Source organism: Polypterus senegalus, chromosome 5 (genome assembly GCF_016835505.1).
Source record: "Polypterus senegalus isolate Bchr_013 chromosome 5, ASM1683550v1, whole genome shotgun sequence".
NCBI classification, from domain to species: Eukaryota; Metazoa; Chordata; class Cladistia; order Polypteriformes; family Polypteridae; genus Polypterus; species Polypterus senegalus.
This window is the reverse complement of record NC_053158.1, coordinates 84,378,162-84,399,608: the sequence shown is the minus strand read 5'-3', so window position 1 is coordinate 84,399,608 and position 21,447 is coordinate 84,378,162. Positions and strand designations below refer to the sequence as shown.

General features: G+C 37.2%; 1 protein-coding gene across 6 annotated transcripts in view; it reads left to right on the top strand.

The window, feature by feature from the left end:
* Positions 1 to 8,939, top strand: part of LOC120530412 (cadherin-18) — a 1,801,315-nt gene extending 1,792,376 nt beyond the window's left edge. For all 6 annotated transcript variants that reach the window (XM_039754902.1, XM_039754900.1, XM_039754901.1 and 3 more), the window contains one exon: positions 8,086 to 8,939. In XM_039754902.1, coding sequence (XP_039610836.1) covers positions 8,086 to 8,576 — 491 coding nt within the window. In that variant the 3' untranslated portion in view covers positions 8,577 to 8,939. The remainder of the gene's footprint in view (positions 1 to 8,085) is intronic.
* The last annotated feature ends 12,508 nt before the right edge of the window (positions 8,940 to 21,447 follow it).

Sequence of the window (21,447 nt, the reverse complement as noted above, 5' to 3'; positions counted from 1 at the left end):
CTCGAACTACTGAATACTCCATAGATTCACCTTGTTTCCCTTGTTCTCCTGTATCCTTGTAGCCTGTGAATGTTTTGAGCTACTGAATTTTCTTATTATACATTTCTCACTCATTTGCTTCATATAGTAGGATATTTCAACATTTGTTATCTCAATTAGAAGTTTAAAAGGGATCCGCTGCTAGAAAATATCGATTAGGTTTTGTACATTTTTGAGAATTTGCTTTGGCATGTGGTGTTAGGACACATTTTAAATTTAAAGATATTTTGACCATATGGACTATCAAGTAAGCTTGGATAAGTCTAGTGTGAACTACATTGGCAGTATTTTTTAATTATTTTAGATTTTTTTTTGTTCTGTATGGTTTTACATAGAGGTTATGAGCACATGTTGATACAGCACATTGTTGCACCCATCACATGGCAAACCAACTCAGAATCCCAGATTAGTGCCCAAGTGCAGCCATGCAACGGGTGACACCTCAGCACCACACTAGTTCAGATGGAATGGAACCAATGTGAGGTTTTTTTATGGTGGCTGGAGTGCCAATTCTGCCAAAAAACCCCAGGTTTTTCCCTACAGGTTGGAGAGCCTACATGCAGGACTGGATTTAGATTAATGTCATACCCAGGATGGAGCAATTGCAGATTAAGGGCCTTGCCAAAGGACCCAACGAAGTAGAGTCACTTTTGGCATTTACAGGATTCAAATCGGAAAATTTCCAACTGCCAGTGCAGATCCCTAGCCTCAGAGTCACACTCCTCATAATAAGTGTAAAATCCCTTTTAACTTTATCAAGCTTTTGCCAAGCAGGGTATAAAGCTTTTCACAGAGGTAAAAAAAAATCCTTGCGAATTGCATCCTGTGAAGATCTGAAAACACATGTCACTATTTTTATGACACAATAATCCAAGTATTTACAATTGTCGTATGAGTTGTTTAAAAAGGCATGAAGGAGGTTTAATTGAAAAAACAACCTCAATTATTTATTAGCACTTTACCTTCCTTTTAGTATTCTGCTAAGTTTAAAGTGAAAAGGAGTCTAAAAAGCCTGTATGAGCTACACTAAATATGTAAATCCAGCTAATAGAAGGAAGTATGTGTATGTTAGTATGTATAATTTTTTACTAAAGTATTTGTTTCAGATTCAATAAAGGTGAATGTCTAGATTCATTTTGTTTACTCTGCTTTTTTTATTCTGTCTTTTCAAATTATGATCAACCTCAAGATAGATAGATAGATAGATAGATAGATAGATAGATAGATAGATAGATAGATAGATAGATAGATAGATAGATAGAGATCAGAATAATCTGCCCTATTTAAAGTATATTGACAGCATTTTTTAAAATAATTGTATACACTTTTTTTTTAGAATGTATCGCATATATAGTCCCCTGTACAAAGATTAATGACAAAAAGAGACCACAAATATACAAAAATGGATTCTTTATTAAGTACATTATACAGAACTAGAAGAGCAAAAAGCAAACAGAAAAACAAAAAAATTGCGGCCACTATGGATCTACATTATTATTGTCAAACCCTAGTGTGATGGCTCACTTGTTCCATCAGCCAGTCGTATGCTTGTCCACAGCACACTTCTCAACTGTACAACTTGCAAAGCTCAACAGACAGCTAACCAGGTGACAAATGAAAAGTCAAGCACTAAAGTAAACTGAACTGACTTAACTTATATGAATTGCTCTGTCCTGAATGACCAACACTGTGAAACTGAAAGCAACATACAAAAAATTAGTTATAACACTAGAATTACCAGAGCCTACGGAAAAACTTGTAGATCCGGACCAGTACACAGATTACTGTAGAAACGGAACACACATGAAATGTGTGTGTTCCAAATAACAATGTATTATTTCCTCTCTAAATCTCCACTTCACTTCCAAATAATCAATCAAGGCATGAGCTGGGAGAAGTTTGTGCACATTCTAAGTCAGTGGGGGGATGGAATAGCCGGCTGCTTGCAGCTTGTCCGGCGGAGAGGTGTGAATGGATTTAAGGTGGGCTGGGTCTACGAGTTTTTCATATACTCTGGTAATTCTAGTGTTAAGCAATATTACAAATAAGGCACAATCACCACAGGCACAATTTAAAGTAATCACTTATTTGTTTCCTTAACCTGTTGTATCATTTAGAGCCATCTGACATTAGTATAAATTTTATGGTGCCACTTTATCGTAAATGGCATGTACAAAAACATAATTATACATAAAAAACATTCAAATTATTAATAGTAATTCTTTCAAACTATTAAGTAAATTTTATAAGCAATAAATAAACTCACAAGCAATGCTTTTCAAGACTCAAAGTGTTATGGTACAGCCAGGAGTTCATTTTTTATTATTTAGCCTTTTTGTTGTCATTGAAATATATGTTTCAATATTTTATTATCATTTCTGTTTTTGGTTTTCTTGTGTTTTTAATGTAACATTATCACTTTCTTTGATGTCTCAAGACAACTCAAGTTTGTCAATTCAGCGTGGCTCCAAACACTAAGTCGATCTGTTGCAAATAACAGGTATTTCCAGCAATACAATTTGCAGTGCTCCACACAGGCTGTGAGCCAAGGGCACCACTCGTAGTTACTGGATTGAAAGTGGCAGACAGATTCTTTCTCCGGCTGGGACAGGCTTGCTAGCTTCAGGGTTGGCCAACCTTCTCTCACAATGTCCAGCCTTTCTTGAAAAGTCCATTTTGAAAATGGCTTTGTAAGTATATCTGCAACTAAATCAATTTCCTCTCTTCAGTCAGCCATTGTGGGTTGAAAAAATAGCTATTAAATCTACATGAATATGTTTTAGCTTGAGCAGATTGCTACAGATCGCTCTCTGACCATCCAGTCGTAGGACATGAAAATGCTGATGTTATCATATGCCTGCTAGATGGCCTCAGTCTCCAACTCAAAATCTGATTGGTTAAAGTAAAAGTTTCATTGCAATCTGTTCTAAACTACAGGCTTTCGCACTGTTGATTCTGAAGGCTCAAGGCAGATTCCTTTTATCCTGGTAACACATGATGGCTGAAATATGATTGGATAATAGTTCTAACATACACTACTGGAAGCAGCGCAACCAAGAGAAAAGCTATGAAATGAAGAGAATAGACTATCGGGAATGATTTAATACATATTCTTGGAAAAATATATTAATTAAAACTGAAAAAATAATAAAACAAAACATGTCAGTGATTTTGACTTGTGTTTAGGCCAGCAGAGAAGGCCTTGAAATAACATAGGTAGCTTACATACATAAACAACATCAAAAACAAAAAAATAATTTACATAATCAAAAAAGTAACATGATTATATTCAGCATGAATCAATGAATCAAACATGAATCTGAACCCCAGTCAGACGAGGAAACCTGGCCAAGACATGAAACTTACTTATAGTTTGAGGGAGAAATCAATTGTATATACCTCAAGCTTAATCTGGGGATAGATTCACAAGACAATCCATCATTTTGGCATTTTGTGGCAGGAAAACCAACACAAAGTACGCAGATTAAAAGAGATTGCCACTGCAGCTTTGTGACATGTAGCTGAATAAAAACTAGCTCTCAGTGAACAGAGTAAGTGTTTACTCTCAGTTTTCCTGCAGATCTCACTCGAATGACATGACATGGCCCGTGGTTGTGATGTGAAGCTGACAAAAGTTAACAAAAAGAGTAGAAAACAGATGTCGACAAAAATCACCTGGGGCCTTATGTATAAATGGTGCGTACGCACAGAAAAGTTGCGTAAGAACATTTCCACATTCAAATCGCGATGTATAAAACCTACACTTGGCGTAAAGCCACGCACTTTTCAATAGTACCTTATACCCTGTTGTACACAAGTTTCCGCTCGGTTTTACAGACTGGCGGCACCCAGTGTCAAAGCAGTGCTACTGTTCCTGTGTGGTTACCCTTTATTTCTTAGAATCACATTCCTGACGTGGTTGTATAAATACACTGAAGCTAACCGCATATTGTTTATTAGTGTAATGCATCTGATTGTAATTAACTTGCAACAATATAATGGCCCAAGGAATGGCCATAGTATTCCAAATACCATAACTGGTTTAGCGTTGTTACTCTCACTGCACCTTTTTCTTCATCTTCTTTTTCTTCTTTCAGCTGCTCCCTTTAAGGGTTGCCACAGTGGATTATCTTTTTCCATATTACTCTCACTGCACCACTCGGAGTATTTATATCACTGTATCTGAATGGGGAATCAGCAGCTGATCAGAAAGAGAATTATCGGTATACAGCATCAAGCACACACTGCCTCAGCCATGGCAAAACGTTTCAAAGCCTTTCCTGTACGGCACTCGCGGTTCAGAAACAATTTCATCCCAAGAACTTTAAACGCACTAAATCATTTGCTCCTTGTAGAACTGTTTGTACTTATAAGTACAATCACCTCACTGTAAACTTGCACTACACTTATAATATTGCACAACCTGCGCCACTTTATAAAACGCGTATTTACATATGATGACAATATCATTTTTAAGATGAAATGCAGCAAAATATGTTGATTATATTATACAGATAAAACTTTAACTTCATTTAAATAATCTGTATTATTAATAATTAAACATGTGAGAACACATGAGTTCACGTATTATTCACGTATTGTCCCTGCCTTGCGCTGTATATTTACTGAGACTGGCGCGACTCTGGAAGGATAGACGGATAGAATAATTAAAAATGTACTATGAAGATATTTCAATGTTCCTTAAAAGTTTTAAAGAATCGTCGATGTAAATTTACTGATGGCTTAACGTCTATTACAGAGCTGATTGTGTGGCGATTGGGTATTTGGGGGAAGAAAAGTAAGGACAGGAATTGGAGGTTAATATGTTTGAAAGAGACAGTAGTGCTACAATAAATTATTTCATCGAAGGTCACACATGGCGCAGCAGCATTTTGTGTGAGACATGAACAATCACTGCACAATCGTATTCTCATGTTTAATAACATGCTTTCATTCCAATCATCATGAAAATGATATCACGTATACATCTCAGTATTTTAATTATTCAGAGAGCTGTAATATGACGAATGTAATGGATTCTGTGTCCTGTTGGAGAAAGAGAAAGAACGGAAGCACGTAGTGATTCACACACATAGAGCACATTGAAGAACAAATACAAAACAAAGCATTTAACTTGCTACTTTAGTTACGATAGGATTTGAGAAACTAGTAAATTAAATGATTTTAAGATGAAGTTTATCATGTTCTACTTTAATGACAAAGTAAACTACGTGATTAAAGTGGAAATTTCGAGATTAAAGTTGACATTTCATGCTTTTTTCCCACTGTGTGCCTATTTTTTTTTTTTTGTCTGTACCCTAATAAGCTCAGACAGTGGGCTATGACTCCCTTTTCATGGCGACTTTAATATCTGACAACTTCTTTTTTATTTTGGCACTGTGCAACTTTGTGAACTTGAGCTTTCGAGTTTCTCCGACATGCTATGTCACTCGATCAACTTGCTTTTGTTGATTATACCACTGTTAAAACCAACAAATAGTATGTTTTTCCTTTGCCTCCACTTGGTATTCGCTGAAAATCTTATATTTCCCCCCCGTGCTTTTCCCATTGTCTTTTCACAGAAGTCTGAGCTTAACGGCGATTTATATTGATTTGCATATTCAAAGAGGCGTAATTCTGGGAGGAGTTGGGGCGGGACAGCATATGGGGGCATGCACGTTACTTTTCACGCTGACCAGGATTTATGTAGCAGAAGAACGCGGAAGTTGGCGAACACACAGATTCCTGCATCTGGATTTTTTTGTGAATAAGCACATTTCGGCTTTTGTGCTTACGTCATGTTATAGTGCGAATTCTACGCACAGCGTTATGCATGAGGTCCCTGGAGAGTATGATTTAGTTGTATCTAGTAGCTGGCAGCCAAAAAGCAAGATAAAGTTAAATAACTTTTTACGTTCCTTCTGTGGTTCTCAGACTCAGTCCTGTAGACCTCCTGTTGCTCCAGGTTTTTATTCCAAACAGTTTCACAGTCACTAAGTCATGTTACCCCTACTTTATCTAATTTGATTAGCTGCTTTTTTTCTTTTCTCTTCTTTCACAAAAGCACACCGGTGTGTTGTTTACACTTGCCAGACATTTTAAAAAATTATGTTTTTGATATAGCTTTAAATGCTTAACTCTCTTTTATTTTATTTTTTTTTTTCCTGTTAATTTACTTTGAAATCAGGCAAAAATAAAAATACATTTTCATCTATTCGTAAATTCATAACATTTCTTTTTCTTTTACATAAGCATATTAACTACGCCTGATATGACTTAAAGATAATTGTTTTTCTATGCATATTTTTCACAAGGTTTAGAATACGTTATTATTTTATATAAACAGCATATATTTTTAAATAGCTGTGAACTTCATAGGTAATACAGTCAAACAGGAGAGATCACTTTGCCTTATAGCTACAGAGATCAGGGTTCGATTTCTGGTCCAGGCACTGTCAGTGTAAAGTTTGAATGTATTTCCCATGCTCAGAAGAGTTTTCTCTAAATTCTCCAATATTTTACACTATTACAAAGATGTAAAGTTATGTTGATGGCATACTCTAATTTCTTGGAAGTCACTTTAGTTAGTAAATACATTTTGGGTCTATGTTTTTTTTCTCACTTGCTCTGTTTTTGTAGATTTTTAATTATTGATATTCAGGTTTTTTTCTGAATTTGTCTGCTGTGAGGATGCTCTGTGTTGACCTCACATTTCACTGACAACTGATCTTTTCCTTATATATCTTGCTGCCAAGACCGCCTTCCTCTATCAAGTACAAGGTTCAGAAAATGAATGAATAAATGCAAGCATCATGAAATAATTCTTGTTTTTCTTCAGTGTTTCTCTCATGAAACAACTTCTATCTGGGCTGTAGAAAATTACACTCAATTCTGGATTGATTGGTAATTATATAACTTTAAGGCAATGTCACATTATGTGGCTTCTAGGTGGATGGATGGTCAAACTTGATGACATTGCGAGAGCACGTCAATCTACTTGACTAGAAATCGCTGGGGATGTCAAATTATGTGAGTGCATGACGACATTTCAGTGTAGTTTCACAATTCCAATGTATTGTACGTTCACTCCTTTCTATGACAGCCACTAATTTGCTACCTGACTACTGACTACCTGCTACTTAATTACATTCTTTTGTGGTATGTAAAATGTGAGAAATCAGACAGACAAGCTTCTCTTCTGTTGGCAAGGTCCAAAACACCTGGTTTCCTAATTCCTAATCGCTGTGTTATGTGCATTAAACGTATGGGAGAGTGCTCACTGCCTGTCAGCTCTCCGGCACACAGAGCCTGCCCCAATTTCATTTCATCAGGATGTGCCATAGTAAGTTGGATACAGTTGCTTGGTATGTCAGACTATGTGAATGACAGTCACAGGAGTAAACTGTGACTGCCTCTGCCTCACTATCCATCCATTATCCAAACTGCTATATCTTAACACAGGGTCACAGGGGTCAGCTGGAGCCAATCCCAGCCAACACAGGGTGCAAGGCAGGAACAGACCCTGGGCAGGGCGCCAGCCCACCACAGTTGCCTCACTAAGACTATGAAAATAAAATCTGAAAAGTTGTATGATGTGACATGGCCTTTATGTACATGTAATGCATTCTTGCACAACCATTGTCAGTAAAGCAAACTTATTGTTGGTGTAATTAATTTCCTGTTTGTGATAATATTGTAGTTTTAACAATAAAGCACTCTATATCTCTGTTTATCTGAGTTTGTGGTTGGTATGTAAATATTTGTGTATTTCAATAATATGATGTGCAACATTTATGTAAACTCAGTCTGCCACTGTAAAGCATTTGCTTTTTCAAAGCTTTTTTATGATTCTGTGTGTAATAGACAGAATGTTTATCAAATAATGCTAGAAAGCAATGTTATAGAAATCAATAGGCATGTTGCATTTGTACAATAATAACAAATTAACCATTGTGTAATTAATTGTATAATATTGTGCTTTCATGCTTATTTATTGTCTTTGCAATATGGTACCACTACAACTGAATATTGTCTGTTTTTTTTTAGTGATTGTGGTGTTATTTATTACACTGAGGAGGAGCAAAAAAGAGCCACTGATTATTTCAGAGGAGGATATCCGAGAAAATGTTGTCACTTATGATGATGAAGGTGGAGGAGAGGAGGACACAGAGGCTTTTGATATTAGTGCTCTAAGAAATCCAGCAGCAGCAGAAGACCTAAAATTTCGAAGAGATGTCAGGCCAGATATTCAAACAGCTCCCAGGAACAGCCCACCATTGGTCCTTGACGGTGTCAACGTACATGACTTTATAAAACAAAGACTTATAGAAGCTGACCTTGATACTAGTGTTCCTCCATACGATTCCCTTCAGACATATGCATATGAGGGTCATGGATCACTTGCTGGGTCAATTAGTTCTCTTGATTCAGCAACCACACACTCCGAGCAGGATTATAATTACCTTTGTGACTGGGGACCAGAATTTCAAAAACTTGCTGAACTCTATGGTGAAGAAGAGTCAGAACAAACCACTTAGTGTCTGTTACTGTAAAAAAGAAAAACCTCAGTTAAATAAAAAAAGCTTTTGAACTGTACCAGTTGTTCACTTTTACTGTAGAAACAAGTGCCCTTTTTCATTTTCTGATCTTGGGTTCTACAAGTGGAACAAAAAAAGATAACTGATTTTGAAAATACAAAAAAGACAATTATTTTCCCTGGTGTATATTTTTTATTGATGAATAAAGTCCATAGAACCAGTTAAGTAAATACATGTACTGAAGTGTAAGCAATGGATTTTTTTCTTTATTTCAGTTGTTATGAGTTAATTTTGCACCATGGCACACATTCATAATTTACTGTATAAATATAAAGACATTAGCATAAACATTTAAAGTCAGTCAGCCATTCAGCCATTCTCCAACCCACTATATCCTAACACAGGGTCACGGGGGTCTGCTGGAGTCAATCCCAGCCAGCAAAGGGTCCAAGGCAGGAACAAATCCTGGGCAGGGCGCCAGCCCACCACAGAAAAGTTAAAGTCAACCAGTACTTCATATATAGTTAATACCTTTTTTAGGCTTTTATTAGCATGACACATGCCTAAAAATGTTGATGAGATGACTCCCAATACAGGAACAGTTTAACAGGTGGAGGCCACTGACATTTTTCCCTCCTCATCTTTTCTGACTTTTTATTCACTAGTTTTGCATTTGGCATATAGTCAGTATCACTACTGGTATCATGAGGCGATTCCTGGACCCTACAGAGGTTGCACAGGTAGTCCAACTTCTCCAAGATGGCACATCAATACGTTCCATTGCCAGAAAGTTTGCTGTGTCTTCCAGCACAGTCTCAAGGGCATGGAGGAGATTCTAGGAGACAGGCAGTTACTCAAGGAGAGCTGGACAGGGCTGCAGAAGGTCCTTAACCCATCACCAGGACTGCTATCTGTTCCTTTGGGCAAGGTGGAACAGGATGAGCACTGTCAGAGCCCTACAGAATGACCTCCAGCAGGCCACTGGTGTGAATGTCTCTGACCAAACAATCTGAAACAGACTTCATAAGGGTGGCCTGAGGACCCAACATCCTCTAGTGGGCCCTGCGCTCACTGCCCGACACAGTGGAGTTCGATTGGCATTTGCCATAGAATACCAGAATTTGCAGGTTTACCACTGGCGCCCTGTGCTTTTCACAGATGTGAGCCAGTTAACCCTGAGCACATGTGACAGACATGAAAGGATCTGGAGAAGCCATGGAGAATGTTATGCTGCCTGTAACATCGTTTAGCATGACCGGTTTGGTGGTGGGTCAGTGATGGTCTAGGCAGTTATATCGATGGAGGGACTCACAGACCGCTACAGGCTAGACAATGGCACTTTGACTGCCATTAGGTATCGAGATGAAATCCTTGGACCCATTGTCAGACCCCATGCTGTTGCATTGGGCCCTGGGTTCCTCCTGGTGCACGACAATGTCTGCCCTCATGTGGCAAGAGTATGCAGGCAGTTCCTGGAGGATGAAGGAATTGATACCACAGACTGACCCCCACGCTCGCCTGATCTAAATCCAATAGAACAGCTCTGGGACATTATGTTTCGGTCCATCCAACACCACCAGGTTGCACCACAGACTGTCCAGGAGCTCAGTGATGCCCTGATCCAGATCTGGAAGGAGATCCCCCAGGACACCATCCCATCATCTCATTAGGAGCATGCCCCGACATTGTCAGGCATGCACATAAGCACAAACTACTGAGTACAAATCTGAGTTGCTGCAATTAAATTTCGGCTAAATGGACTAGCCTGCCGCATCATTTTTTCACTTTGATTTTTGGGGTGTCTTTGATTTCAGTCCTCTGTAGGTTGATAATTTTCATTTCCATCAAATGATGTGGCATCCTTTCATTCCTAACATATTATATAGTCCATATCAGTATAGATTTCCAGCATGATGTTTTTCCTATTGAGATCTGATGTGTTTTCAAAGTGTTCCTTTATATATAGATTGTGACAGATAGGGGGCGCTATCGCTCCCTTGAGCCCTCAGACAATTCTCCAGACACCAGGTAAAAGTCCAAGAATCGACATTATTAATACACAGCAGTGCACAAAGCCCCCTCCTCTCCACAATACTGATAAATTAACCAATACACAATCAATAAACCAATCCTCCACTCCCAGACGCGTTGCCATCCTTCCACCCAGCTCAGCTCGCCCTCTGGAAATTTCCCACAGTCTTTTATAGTCCTTGACCCAGAAGTGTTTCGCTCTCTCTGTCCATGTGACTAGGAACACTTCCAGGTCAGATACAAAGTCTTTTTTCTTCACCCCGGAAGCACGTCACTTCCGCTGTTGCTTTGCCTATGACACACTTCCGGGTTATAGGGCACATGTGACTCTCTGGGCCTTTCTGCAGCATCCTCTGTTGGCCCCTGTGGTATCCATCAGGTTTGTAGTGGAAAACTCCATAATCCATGATTTCCTGCTGGTATCCGGGGCACCTCCATGTTGCAGGGAGAGCTCCATCTGGCGGCCTAGGGGTATTGGCCGGGATGACAAGCCGGCCATAGACCACAATATATATATATTTAAAATTGGCTAATTCTCAACCTATCCTTCCTGCTTTTTAGCAGGCATATACCAGCAGTTTACAAACTTCTGATTGTCTTCAGAACATAATGTTTTTTTAGCTGAGTGAAAGGCCAGTAATGCACTGCTAGAGTTCACCACATATTATCCCTTGGAGCAAATAAAATCTATCTATCTATCTATCTATCTATCTATCTATCTATCTATCTATCTATCTATCTATCTATCTATCTATCTATCTATCTATCTATCTATCTATCTATAAAAGAGAATTCATGTCCTTGAATGTTTTCACATTTTGTTATACAACATTGGATCACATTGGATTTAATTTGTTTTTTTTTACACTGATTAACATAAAGAGTCTTTAATGTTAGCATGAAAACAGATCTCTGCAAAGTGATCTAAATTAATTGCAAATATAAAATACATAATAACTGATTACATAAGTATTCCCCAATTTCAAGTTAGTATTTAGTAGATGGATCTTTGGTAGCCACTACAACCTTGAGTCTGTGCACAAGTCTCTATAAGATTTGCATATTGATTCAGAGTGGAGAAACCATATCCTAGACAACCTATTAGAAATTCTAGCAGCTACAATATACAGTCAAATTGCACCTTGGAAAAAAAGAAAACACATAAACATCTTGTTGAAATGGAAGGATGTACTGAGGAAAAAACAGTAGTAGAAGGCAGCTTTGTTGGCTAGACAGATTTATGAGAAAGACTACAAGACCAAGTAAGGTGCAATAGAGAAACATAATGTACATTTTTGAATTGATTTTAATTATGAACAAATAATATAATCCATACAATCAAATCAAACGTAGCAAAACCAAAATTCAAATCCCGTCCAAAAGAAAGACAGGAGAGTCAGGCAACAAAGCAAATCTTTGAAGCTCCAAGGAAGGAAGAGTATCCTTTTCCCCGATATAGAAGAATATTCTAAAATATTATTGATTTGATCCTGATATATTTTAAAAAGGTTTTGAACAGGCTCTCTGAGTGAGAATTTCATTTTTCCCAATTTAAGATACTATAGGAGATTTGTTACCCATGGACTTAAATCAGCATTTTTTATGAGAGTATGTCAAAAAAAGCAAGTCCTATTCACTTAACTTCTCAAAAATGACATAACATCCCATTTTTAAGGTCCCTAACATCTTACTGTCTATCTCATTACGTGGTACATTGCTCCACGTGTCTATAGTTCTCTGTGTGAAAAAAAAACAAAACTTCTAACATTTGTGTGAGACGTAGTGTATCCTTTGCCAGCTTTCAGTCTTTTTCAGTCTTCTTATCTACATAACTACCAAATGCAATGTTCATGTCTTGACCAAGCACCATAGCTTTAAAGTGTTTTGTAGTCTGGTTTGGACTTATCACTAAGTTAATGTTTAAGAGAAAGAGATCAAATACAGAAAGCATGGAATAAATCAGCAAATCAGCTAATCAGAAGGTACTTACAGCAACACCCTGTATGAGTTGTGAACTTCTAAGATGAACTTGTCATTGCCATTTCCAATAAACAAAGTGTCTAGGTTACTTTTCAAACTTGTACTGCAGATAACAGTTTGATATCAGCACTTGGCACTAGGACCCCAAAACATTACTAGAGGTAGAGAAGTCATCCCATGTGTTTGAATATGTTGGCCTAGCACTAGAGCGAGTCAAAAGAGGCCATTCAGTGTCACAGTATGCCAACTTTCATACTCACCCATTTATAATGTGAACACATGCTGCCTCTGTCAAGCAGATCGACCCCAACACACACACACGTCCCCCAAAAATGCAACAAAAGGAAATTCTATGCATTCTATTTAGTACAATATCTTATAAAACACCTTGCCTGTTAACTTTAATTATTTTTAAAACTCAGAATTGCTTTGTTTCTCCAAAGGCTTTTGCTTACAAAGTGATTATGATTTCTGTCTTAATGAATCCACATGAATTTACACTGATACATTTGTGTTGGATCCCTAATCACTTTGGGCATGCCCTGCCAAAATAACTTTATAATCTAAACTTATACATTTTACTAAGTTGCTTCATGTCCTCCCTATTATTAAATGTCCTGCAGACAGAAATTTAACTGATTATGTCCCCAAGCCTAATGTATTTGTAGATATAGCAGAAGGAATAGTGGCTCTTTCCCCTCTTCCATGGTTCCACTCTGTCATCACCCCTTTTAAATCTTACATGTATTATTGATGTATTGGTCCAGCAAGTTACAGTGTTAGAAGGACATACCAAAGGACCTGCGGGGACTCTGTAATATCGCATAATTCTGTTATCCAGAATTCCTCAAAATGTGCAAAATGAATGCTTTTGTGCTAAAAAATTGTAATTATTACTGCAGACATAAACAGGTAGCCTAAAGACTCACGGGAGAAACTTTATGACATGAAACCCCGCCTCCTCCATTATCCATTGGTCAAAAGTCCTGCCTGCATTTCATAAAGTGAGTTTTGACTTTTCCTATTTATGTCCAAGGTGATAATTCCAGATGTAACTAACAATATCTTTTATATATTCAGAGCAAAAGAATGGGTAACAGATATGTCAATTATGCAACACAGGTAATGTAATATTTTTTCTTTTTATGATGGGAGTTTTTCACATTGTTTGCCATTGGACAGTACTTGTTTCATAAATGTCTTTCTCCCCATTCTGCATGACATTATGAGATTAAGCATTATGAGATACAGTAAAGAATATTAGGTAAGAAACATATTTAAAAATATATAATTTTTGGATGGATTATTCCTTTAAGTATCATTTTGGTAAGCTTTGTAGATACATACAGCTGTCTGACAGAAAAGCAGATATTTGTGTTCATTTCTACAAAAATATATAATACTTAAAAGGTGTCCCAAACATTCTAATATTTTAGAATGAATACTGCAGTGTTTAAAGTCATCCTTCCTGTGTCTCCTTTTATATCTGATGCTAGGACTTTAACTCAGTGAATAAGGGGGATAGGTGGATTTTAAATTCAGGTGTAATACCATTTAGAAGCATTTCCTGTTTGTGTACTTCTTTGAATTTCTAAAGAGCCCCATAGGTGGCATGCAAAAAAAAGGAAAAAATCTGTGCAATTGAATTATTAATCTGTTCGAACAAATGATTAACTTGTTCAAATGAATTACTAACTCATTCAAACAAATTATGTAACTGGTTTAAATGAATTATTAACTCATTCGAATCGGGGCCAGCTGTACGCTGGGGCAAGAGGGGGCAATGCCCCCTTAAACAAAAACCCTGCCCCCTTAAATCAAACTTTTAGAAGTTGAGAAAGAAAATAATAGATTGCCCACAAAGTGAATATGGACAAGATTTACTACAGTAGCTGAAAAATCCACTGGAAAAGGCATAAATGAGATGATAGGTTTCACCTCTTGTTCGCTCTTTCCCTCCGTGCTCTTTGTCCGCAGCTCACACAGCACTCGGCAGAGATCCCCCACTCACCCTTCCCCCAGCTAAACATCCAATCACTGTTAGTATGCAAATGACCCGGTGTCAGGTTTCTCAGTAGGCAGGGAAGAGCAAAATGAGTTGCGCAACAGCGAGAGGCTTTGAGGAAGCAGCAAATCTCTGTCGTCAAAATCATAGCGACTCGTGATATAATTAACAACAACTAAAAAATACATCTATATTTGTACAGTCAATGGGGGACTAGTCCATTGTTCTTACAGTTTCAGTCTGGTAGAGAAGTGTTTCTTTCTCTTTTCCTCAAGCACCACTGTGAGCCTGTCTGCCGCATTGAGCCGACTGGAGGACCTGTGTCTGTCTGTCAGACCCAACACAAAGCCCCGCCTCAGCTTTCAACTCTGCACTCAACAGTTTTCTCGTTTCATATACTGATGTAATCCCAGCAATTTTAGTAAAGATTATTCACTTTCCATCCAGCTTCCAGCAGCTCACAGAGGGAAAGTTAATGCTGTGAGATGCATCCTTTTTTCCAAGCTTTTAAAAAGTGTGGCGCTGCCCCTGCCTGTACCAATAGCAGTAGCAATGATGCTGCTGCTGGTACATCAGAGACAGCAGCTAGCATGTCTACTCTTGTGGCATCAACAGGCACTGGTTCTCCTGTACCTCTGCCAACAATTGCTGCCCCAAAAGCAACACTGGCTGACATGGTGCTTGGAGAAGTCAGGAAAAAAAAGAAAGTGCTGATTCTGCAGGGTTTTGCCTTAAAAGTGATGGGACCAGGGATAGGTGCAATGTGGAAAATGTGTCTGTCATAACACGGTTTGTCAGAAATTCCATGCCAGAGGAGCATCTTATTGGGTTGCTTGACTTGCAACAACTTGATGCAGAGTACATCACCTCTGAGATACTGTTCCACCTTTCTGATGCTGGCTACAGTGCTGACAGTATACTGAGCCAGTGTTATGATGGGGCTTCTGTGATGAGTAGGGTTAGAGGTGGTGTACAAGCTCTGCTCCAAAAGAGGCTTGACAGATATGTCCCATATATCCACTGCTACAACCACCAACTGCACTTAGTGGTTGTGCATGCCATGCAGAGTGAGCCGTGTGCAAAAAGATTTTTTAGCCTATCTTGTTCACTCTACAACTTTTTTCACCACCACTATGTGCTCAATAAACATGATGCACCTTGTCTAAAAAGGCTGCTTGAGATCAGATGGACAAGCCACTATGAGGTGACAAGGTGCACTGTGGACAATCAAGAACAAATTCTTAGTATCCTATCAGAGATGACAGAGGATGATGATGCTGCTGTTGACCTGTGTACCGAGGCATCAGGCCTGCTATGCCAAATTAAGAGGCATCACTTCTTTGAGAGTTCCTAGTGCGGGTGCTTGGTGTCTTGAAACCAGCAAATGCTATTCTACAGTCTCAGTCAGTTTATCTGTGCAGTGCTTCTGAGGCTGTTAGTGCAGCACTGGACTCCTTAAAAAACATCCGTGAGTGTCATCTCCTGCTGAGGATGAGTCACATCCAACAAAGAGAGAGAGAACAATAAGCAAACACCTGGGTCAAAGTGTTGTGCTCTCAACTTTGGGCCATACAGACTCTGGTGACCCTACCATTTCCCCCATCAGTCTCTGAAAAGACCCCTGCTTAACATCCTTGACAGGGCCATTTCAGAAATGGAAACTAGATTTTCACACAAGAATATTGACCTGATGAGAGCCATATCTAGTCTTGCACCCAAATCTAGCGCATTTCTAGATCCCACCCTGTTGCACCCTCTGGCTGTGATGGCTGGCACTGTAGCAGATGTTGTAAGTCTGAAAAATGAAGTTCTTGTGGCAAAACAGATGCTGCTCAAAAAATGTTCAAAAGAAACCGACCTGTCCACTGTGTGTAAACTCCTTCAGGAGTACAAGGAAGCCTTTCCTGAGTTGCATAAATTGTATGTAACAGCCCTGGTAATTGGTGTGTCTTCAGCATCGTGTGAGAGTTCCTTCTCCACTTTGTCACGGTTCCTAACCCCCTATCGTCACACTATGTTACACAAAAGAAAGAGGAATTTGGTGATCTTGGCCCATGAGAAGTCCATAACAAATTACTTGGATATGGATGAATTTGTAAGAGTTTTTGCAAAGGGAAACAGGAGACTATTGTTGTAGAGTGGATTGAGGAGAAAGGAGAGTGGAGCTGTTCAGTTGCAAATAGAGAGTTCAGTTGCTTGCAAAGCAAACAAGCTTAAAACAAGACAAAAAGACAAAAAAAGAAGAAAAAAGTTAAAATGTTCTGTTCTAAATCTGTTGTGTTTTACAAATTAGTTTGAGAATTGTAGGAAAAGACATGGTGAGTTGTTTTTTTTTTTAATTACTATGCCAACCCTTTTTAGTTTTGTAAATATTGCCTATATCGAGAGGTCTTATTTTATTATTTTATTATTTGAGAATTAGGCCATACAATTAAGATAAAATTTATATTGTTGGTTGTAAAGATCTGGATGGATATTTTATTTTATTCATTATTTATTTATTTTTTTATTCTATTTTTCAGTTTTGTGAATTGATTTTTTTTATAACTTGGCCTACCCTTTTTAGTTTTGTTAATATTGGCAATAATGAGAAGTGTTATTGTTGGGTTTGAATATATTTGATATAGGCCATCCAATTAAGGTAAATGTCATGTTTTTAGTTGTTATAATCTGATGAGGAATATTTTATTTTATTTTTTGTTGTTTAATTTTTCAGTTTTTCTCCTGAGGGATTGCCACCTTATCGTGGTCAGGGGGTTTGCGTGCCTTAGTGACCCTAAGAGCTATACCAGCAGAAGGTTAGCCTTTAGGTGGGACACCTAAGTTGGACAGGTCTTAGGGTAGAGGCTTGACAAACTGCAATCCAATTACATGACAAAAGCAGTTATACAGAGCACCCCCACCACCACCCCACCCCTTTCCCACCTCCGTCGCCACCATGTGCCCCCTTCACATTTCTGTCTGCCCCCTTAAATATGCCTGTCTAGAACTGGCCCAGATTCGGATGGATTTTTTTTCCCTGACTCTTATTTCAGTAGTATGAAGCCCCGTTCTTCATTACTTCTTTGGAACAGATTATTATTATTTTCCCACCTTGCAGTCCAGTTTTTATTACAGAACCCTGTACAGTTTTCCTAGCATATAGTTCAGTGATACATAAGTGAAATATAAGGTGTTTTTTAACATCAGTTAACTGGAAGAGGATCTAGTTGGAAGAATGCCGCAGTTGAAATAGTTCTTTTGAGGAGTCTTGAAATAAGTTTCAAATGCAGGTAAAGTTAAGAGAATTGACTTATGGGACTTTCTCTGAAAACGTGATATTCTGGAGTCCATGGTGGAAACATCAATAGAAGAAAAGATAAGTTTAAAATCTAGTTGATAATGACCATTAACCATAACAGAATAAACTGAAACTATTGGCTGGCTATATTTTTCTGGTTCTGGTTCACTAAACTGAATACCATGAAAAATAGATAGCTTCAGAAATAAAAAAAAAAAATCAGTGAATGATTTACGTAACGTAACGAATTAGGTAATTTGTTCGAACAGATTATTCAGTTGAGCAAGTTAATAATTCATTCAAAGGGGTTAATAATTCAATTTAAGGGATTTAATTCATTTGAACAGTTTTTTTTTTTTTTGCTTGACACCTACAGGGCTCCATAAATCTCTAAGGTATTTAAAGTATATTTTAGCAAAAATGCATATGTTTTGCATGATGTGAGCATACAAAAGGATGGAAAATAACAAATGATGAGCATGGGAAAGGCACTATATACATAAAATATTTTATTATTATTATTATTATTATTATTATTTGATGTTAGTAACATTAGATTTTTTTTGATGTTTTTGATATTTGTTGCTGTTGTCCAGCATAGGGCTCCATTCTATCAGAAACTTTGTTGCCTATGTTCTCAATGAAAACATGAGATTAAAAAATTGTCTCAGCCATCACTACAAATCACAAGAATACTCATTTAAGGAAAGAAATAATGAAATCATCTCCAGTAAGAGAATGTGGTCTCAAGTGTGATGTATACACTGCACTGAACCATTTCATGACTATTCTGCTGTTCTGATGTCAACTCAGCTCTCATTCTCAAAGCATAAACTATACATTTAACAGGAAACATATAATATTAATGTTAAATAGAAAATTAATTACCTACTGGGTTGTCCATATTTTCAATTAAAAATAACAGAAGGAGCACGATGGACCATAAGGCTATTCACTGATGAATTCAGAAAGGCAGAGCATACTTCTAATAGGTAAGTAGATGTTTTATATAATTAAAGGTAAAGAAAGAGGAGGAGGCTTTCCATATCCCGTCAATGGTTGACATGCCAAAAAATCTGCACCCAGGCCTTATGGGTCCTTGCTCCACCTCAAAATCATATCATTTGTTAGTGTCCCTGCTGTAGGAGTAGATCACAATTAAGTTCAAGTTCAAATTTACTGTCATGTGTACAATCACAGCTAATGTTTCAGAATTAAAGGTTTCTGGCCAGGAAAGCATTTATTCCATGTTTATTAACAATATTTCTGGCATGTGATGTTTACATAAACTGTCAATGTTGCAGTCTCTTATTTTATTAATTACACTGCAGCAACTTGTGTATTAGCATTTTTGTTTAAATATAAAACAATTATAGAAAAAAAACAGTTACACTATTTTGTGTTTGGTTGTAATTTTTTTGTCAAACTGCATATTCATATTGCACTACAACATAGTTTTTAATGCATACAGTATATATTATGTAGTATATATAAATTACGACTGTAATGATCATTTTGATCATAAAGAACAGAACACAAGGAATTTATGAGCAGGCACTTTAATGTTTTTCAGGTTTTATAGGCCGTGGTGAAAATGTTTTAGCTATAAGATCAGATGAATACGAGCAGTCTGTAACAAAGTTTTTTTTAGAGCATTTACATGGATTTAGACCCAGTTTTAAGATTACTTCCAAATAAACAAGGACATATTCTGCAGATTATTTCATTTAATTGATCTATTATTATATCCCACCTTATACCCAGTGACCCCAGGGTAGGTTCTGGTCCTCAGCAACCCTGATTTGGATTTAACTGTTTTGGGATACATGTATGATTTAACCAAAGATAATTTATAACTTTAAAATACAGTAGGAGCAAAGGAAGATTAAATGACTTACTTAACATCACAAAATGAATTGGAGGGCTGGAATTAAACTAACAACCTTCAAACTGAAGCTCCAATGCCCGAACACCTCGACTACATTGCCTGCTCTGGGGAAATATGCAACATTAATGGTAAAAGCACAGAATGTTTAAAAATCATCTCTGACGGCTTGCTAAGTTTAATAAGTTTCTATATCTACTCAGTGACTGTGAGTCACTATAGTGAAACTTTAACACTTAAATTAAAAGCGGTCGTAGTTTGCTAGAATTTGTTCAAAATTAGGTTGGAGTGCAGAGAAAGCTTCATATGGTGATGTTAGAGGTTTTGGGGGTCTAGGGAGGTCAAGGCCTGGATTGGTTTTCTGTTGTATTAAAGTTGGCAGTACTAGACATATTTTCTTAAGCAAGTTCGCCTGTAAATGAAATGAAGCAAAAAGTCTTTCTTACATAGATTTTGGTTGATATTTAGTTTAAACTGATTTTGCATAACGTAATTTAACAAAATACCATAAACAATTCATGGGAGTTGTGAAATTCAGGGTTCAGAATATTTAAGGTTGAGTATTCCATACGTTCTTCAAGAGTGAAAAATAAGTAGAGAGAGAGACAGCAGTAAGAAGTATACACATTTGTGTTAGTGCTGTCAAACATTAAACCATTGTTAACTGCAAGGTTTACTGTTGTTAATCACATTTTGGGAATATGCTGAAATAAACTAAAATTTAATGTTAATATTTTACCATAATATGGATAAGCTGTCATAATTCTATTGATCTCTATGATATAGTAACTTCTTTAGCGGCTCAGATGTAAGGTACATCTCTCTATCGTTACTCAGTTTCATTAAAAGCAACTGAAAAGAATCCTCCAGTGAAGCTGCTGTTTCGCCTTACAAAAATAATGAATCAATCGATGAACTGTGATGAAAATGTTGTGAAACTGATAACGAGGTACAGTTTAGTGTAGAATCTTCCAAGTGCCTCCTCCCTCACAGATCTGTTTATTTTAAGATTATATGGTTTAAGTCAAAGCTACCTACTGCTTCAAATTTGTACTTCAAAGCAGTTTTTCTGAGATTTAAGGAATAACGGTAGAATTAGCTGACCCTGCAATGGTCGTAGGCTTTAGACTGTATTTTTAATAACCGCAGATTCCATGAATTTAGATAATATTTCTTATTACTCTGGAATATTAGATTTTCTTTGTTTAATTAAGGACACAAACCAATTATCATCAAATGACTTTGATTAATCTAAAAGAGATGGCAGGTTTCCCTGATATATGTGGTTAAGTTGTAACCACATACAGCTGAAATTATTTACAATGTTTTATTTTGGCTATTTGAATAATATGAATGTGCTCCCCTAAGCAGCTTGTATGTTGCCAATGTATTAACATAACTTTTGGAATATTTATATTCTACAAAATGAATGATTATGACTTTATCAATTTACTGTAAGACATCTATAATCTTAACAACATAATAGAAAAAAGCTTGACATATTGTTGAGAGATGATCATCGTCAGTAGTGTTTTACCTAAAAGACATGCAAATCATTGTTAGGGAACCCCGGTCAGTCTCCTCCTTAATTGATCATACATTTAGTGGCACAAGCCAAATTTTAATGATATTCTTAACTTTTATATCAGTTGCCTTATTTTTAGAAAATTAGCAAAATTTTGATAAGAAC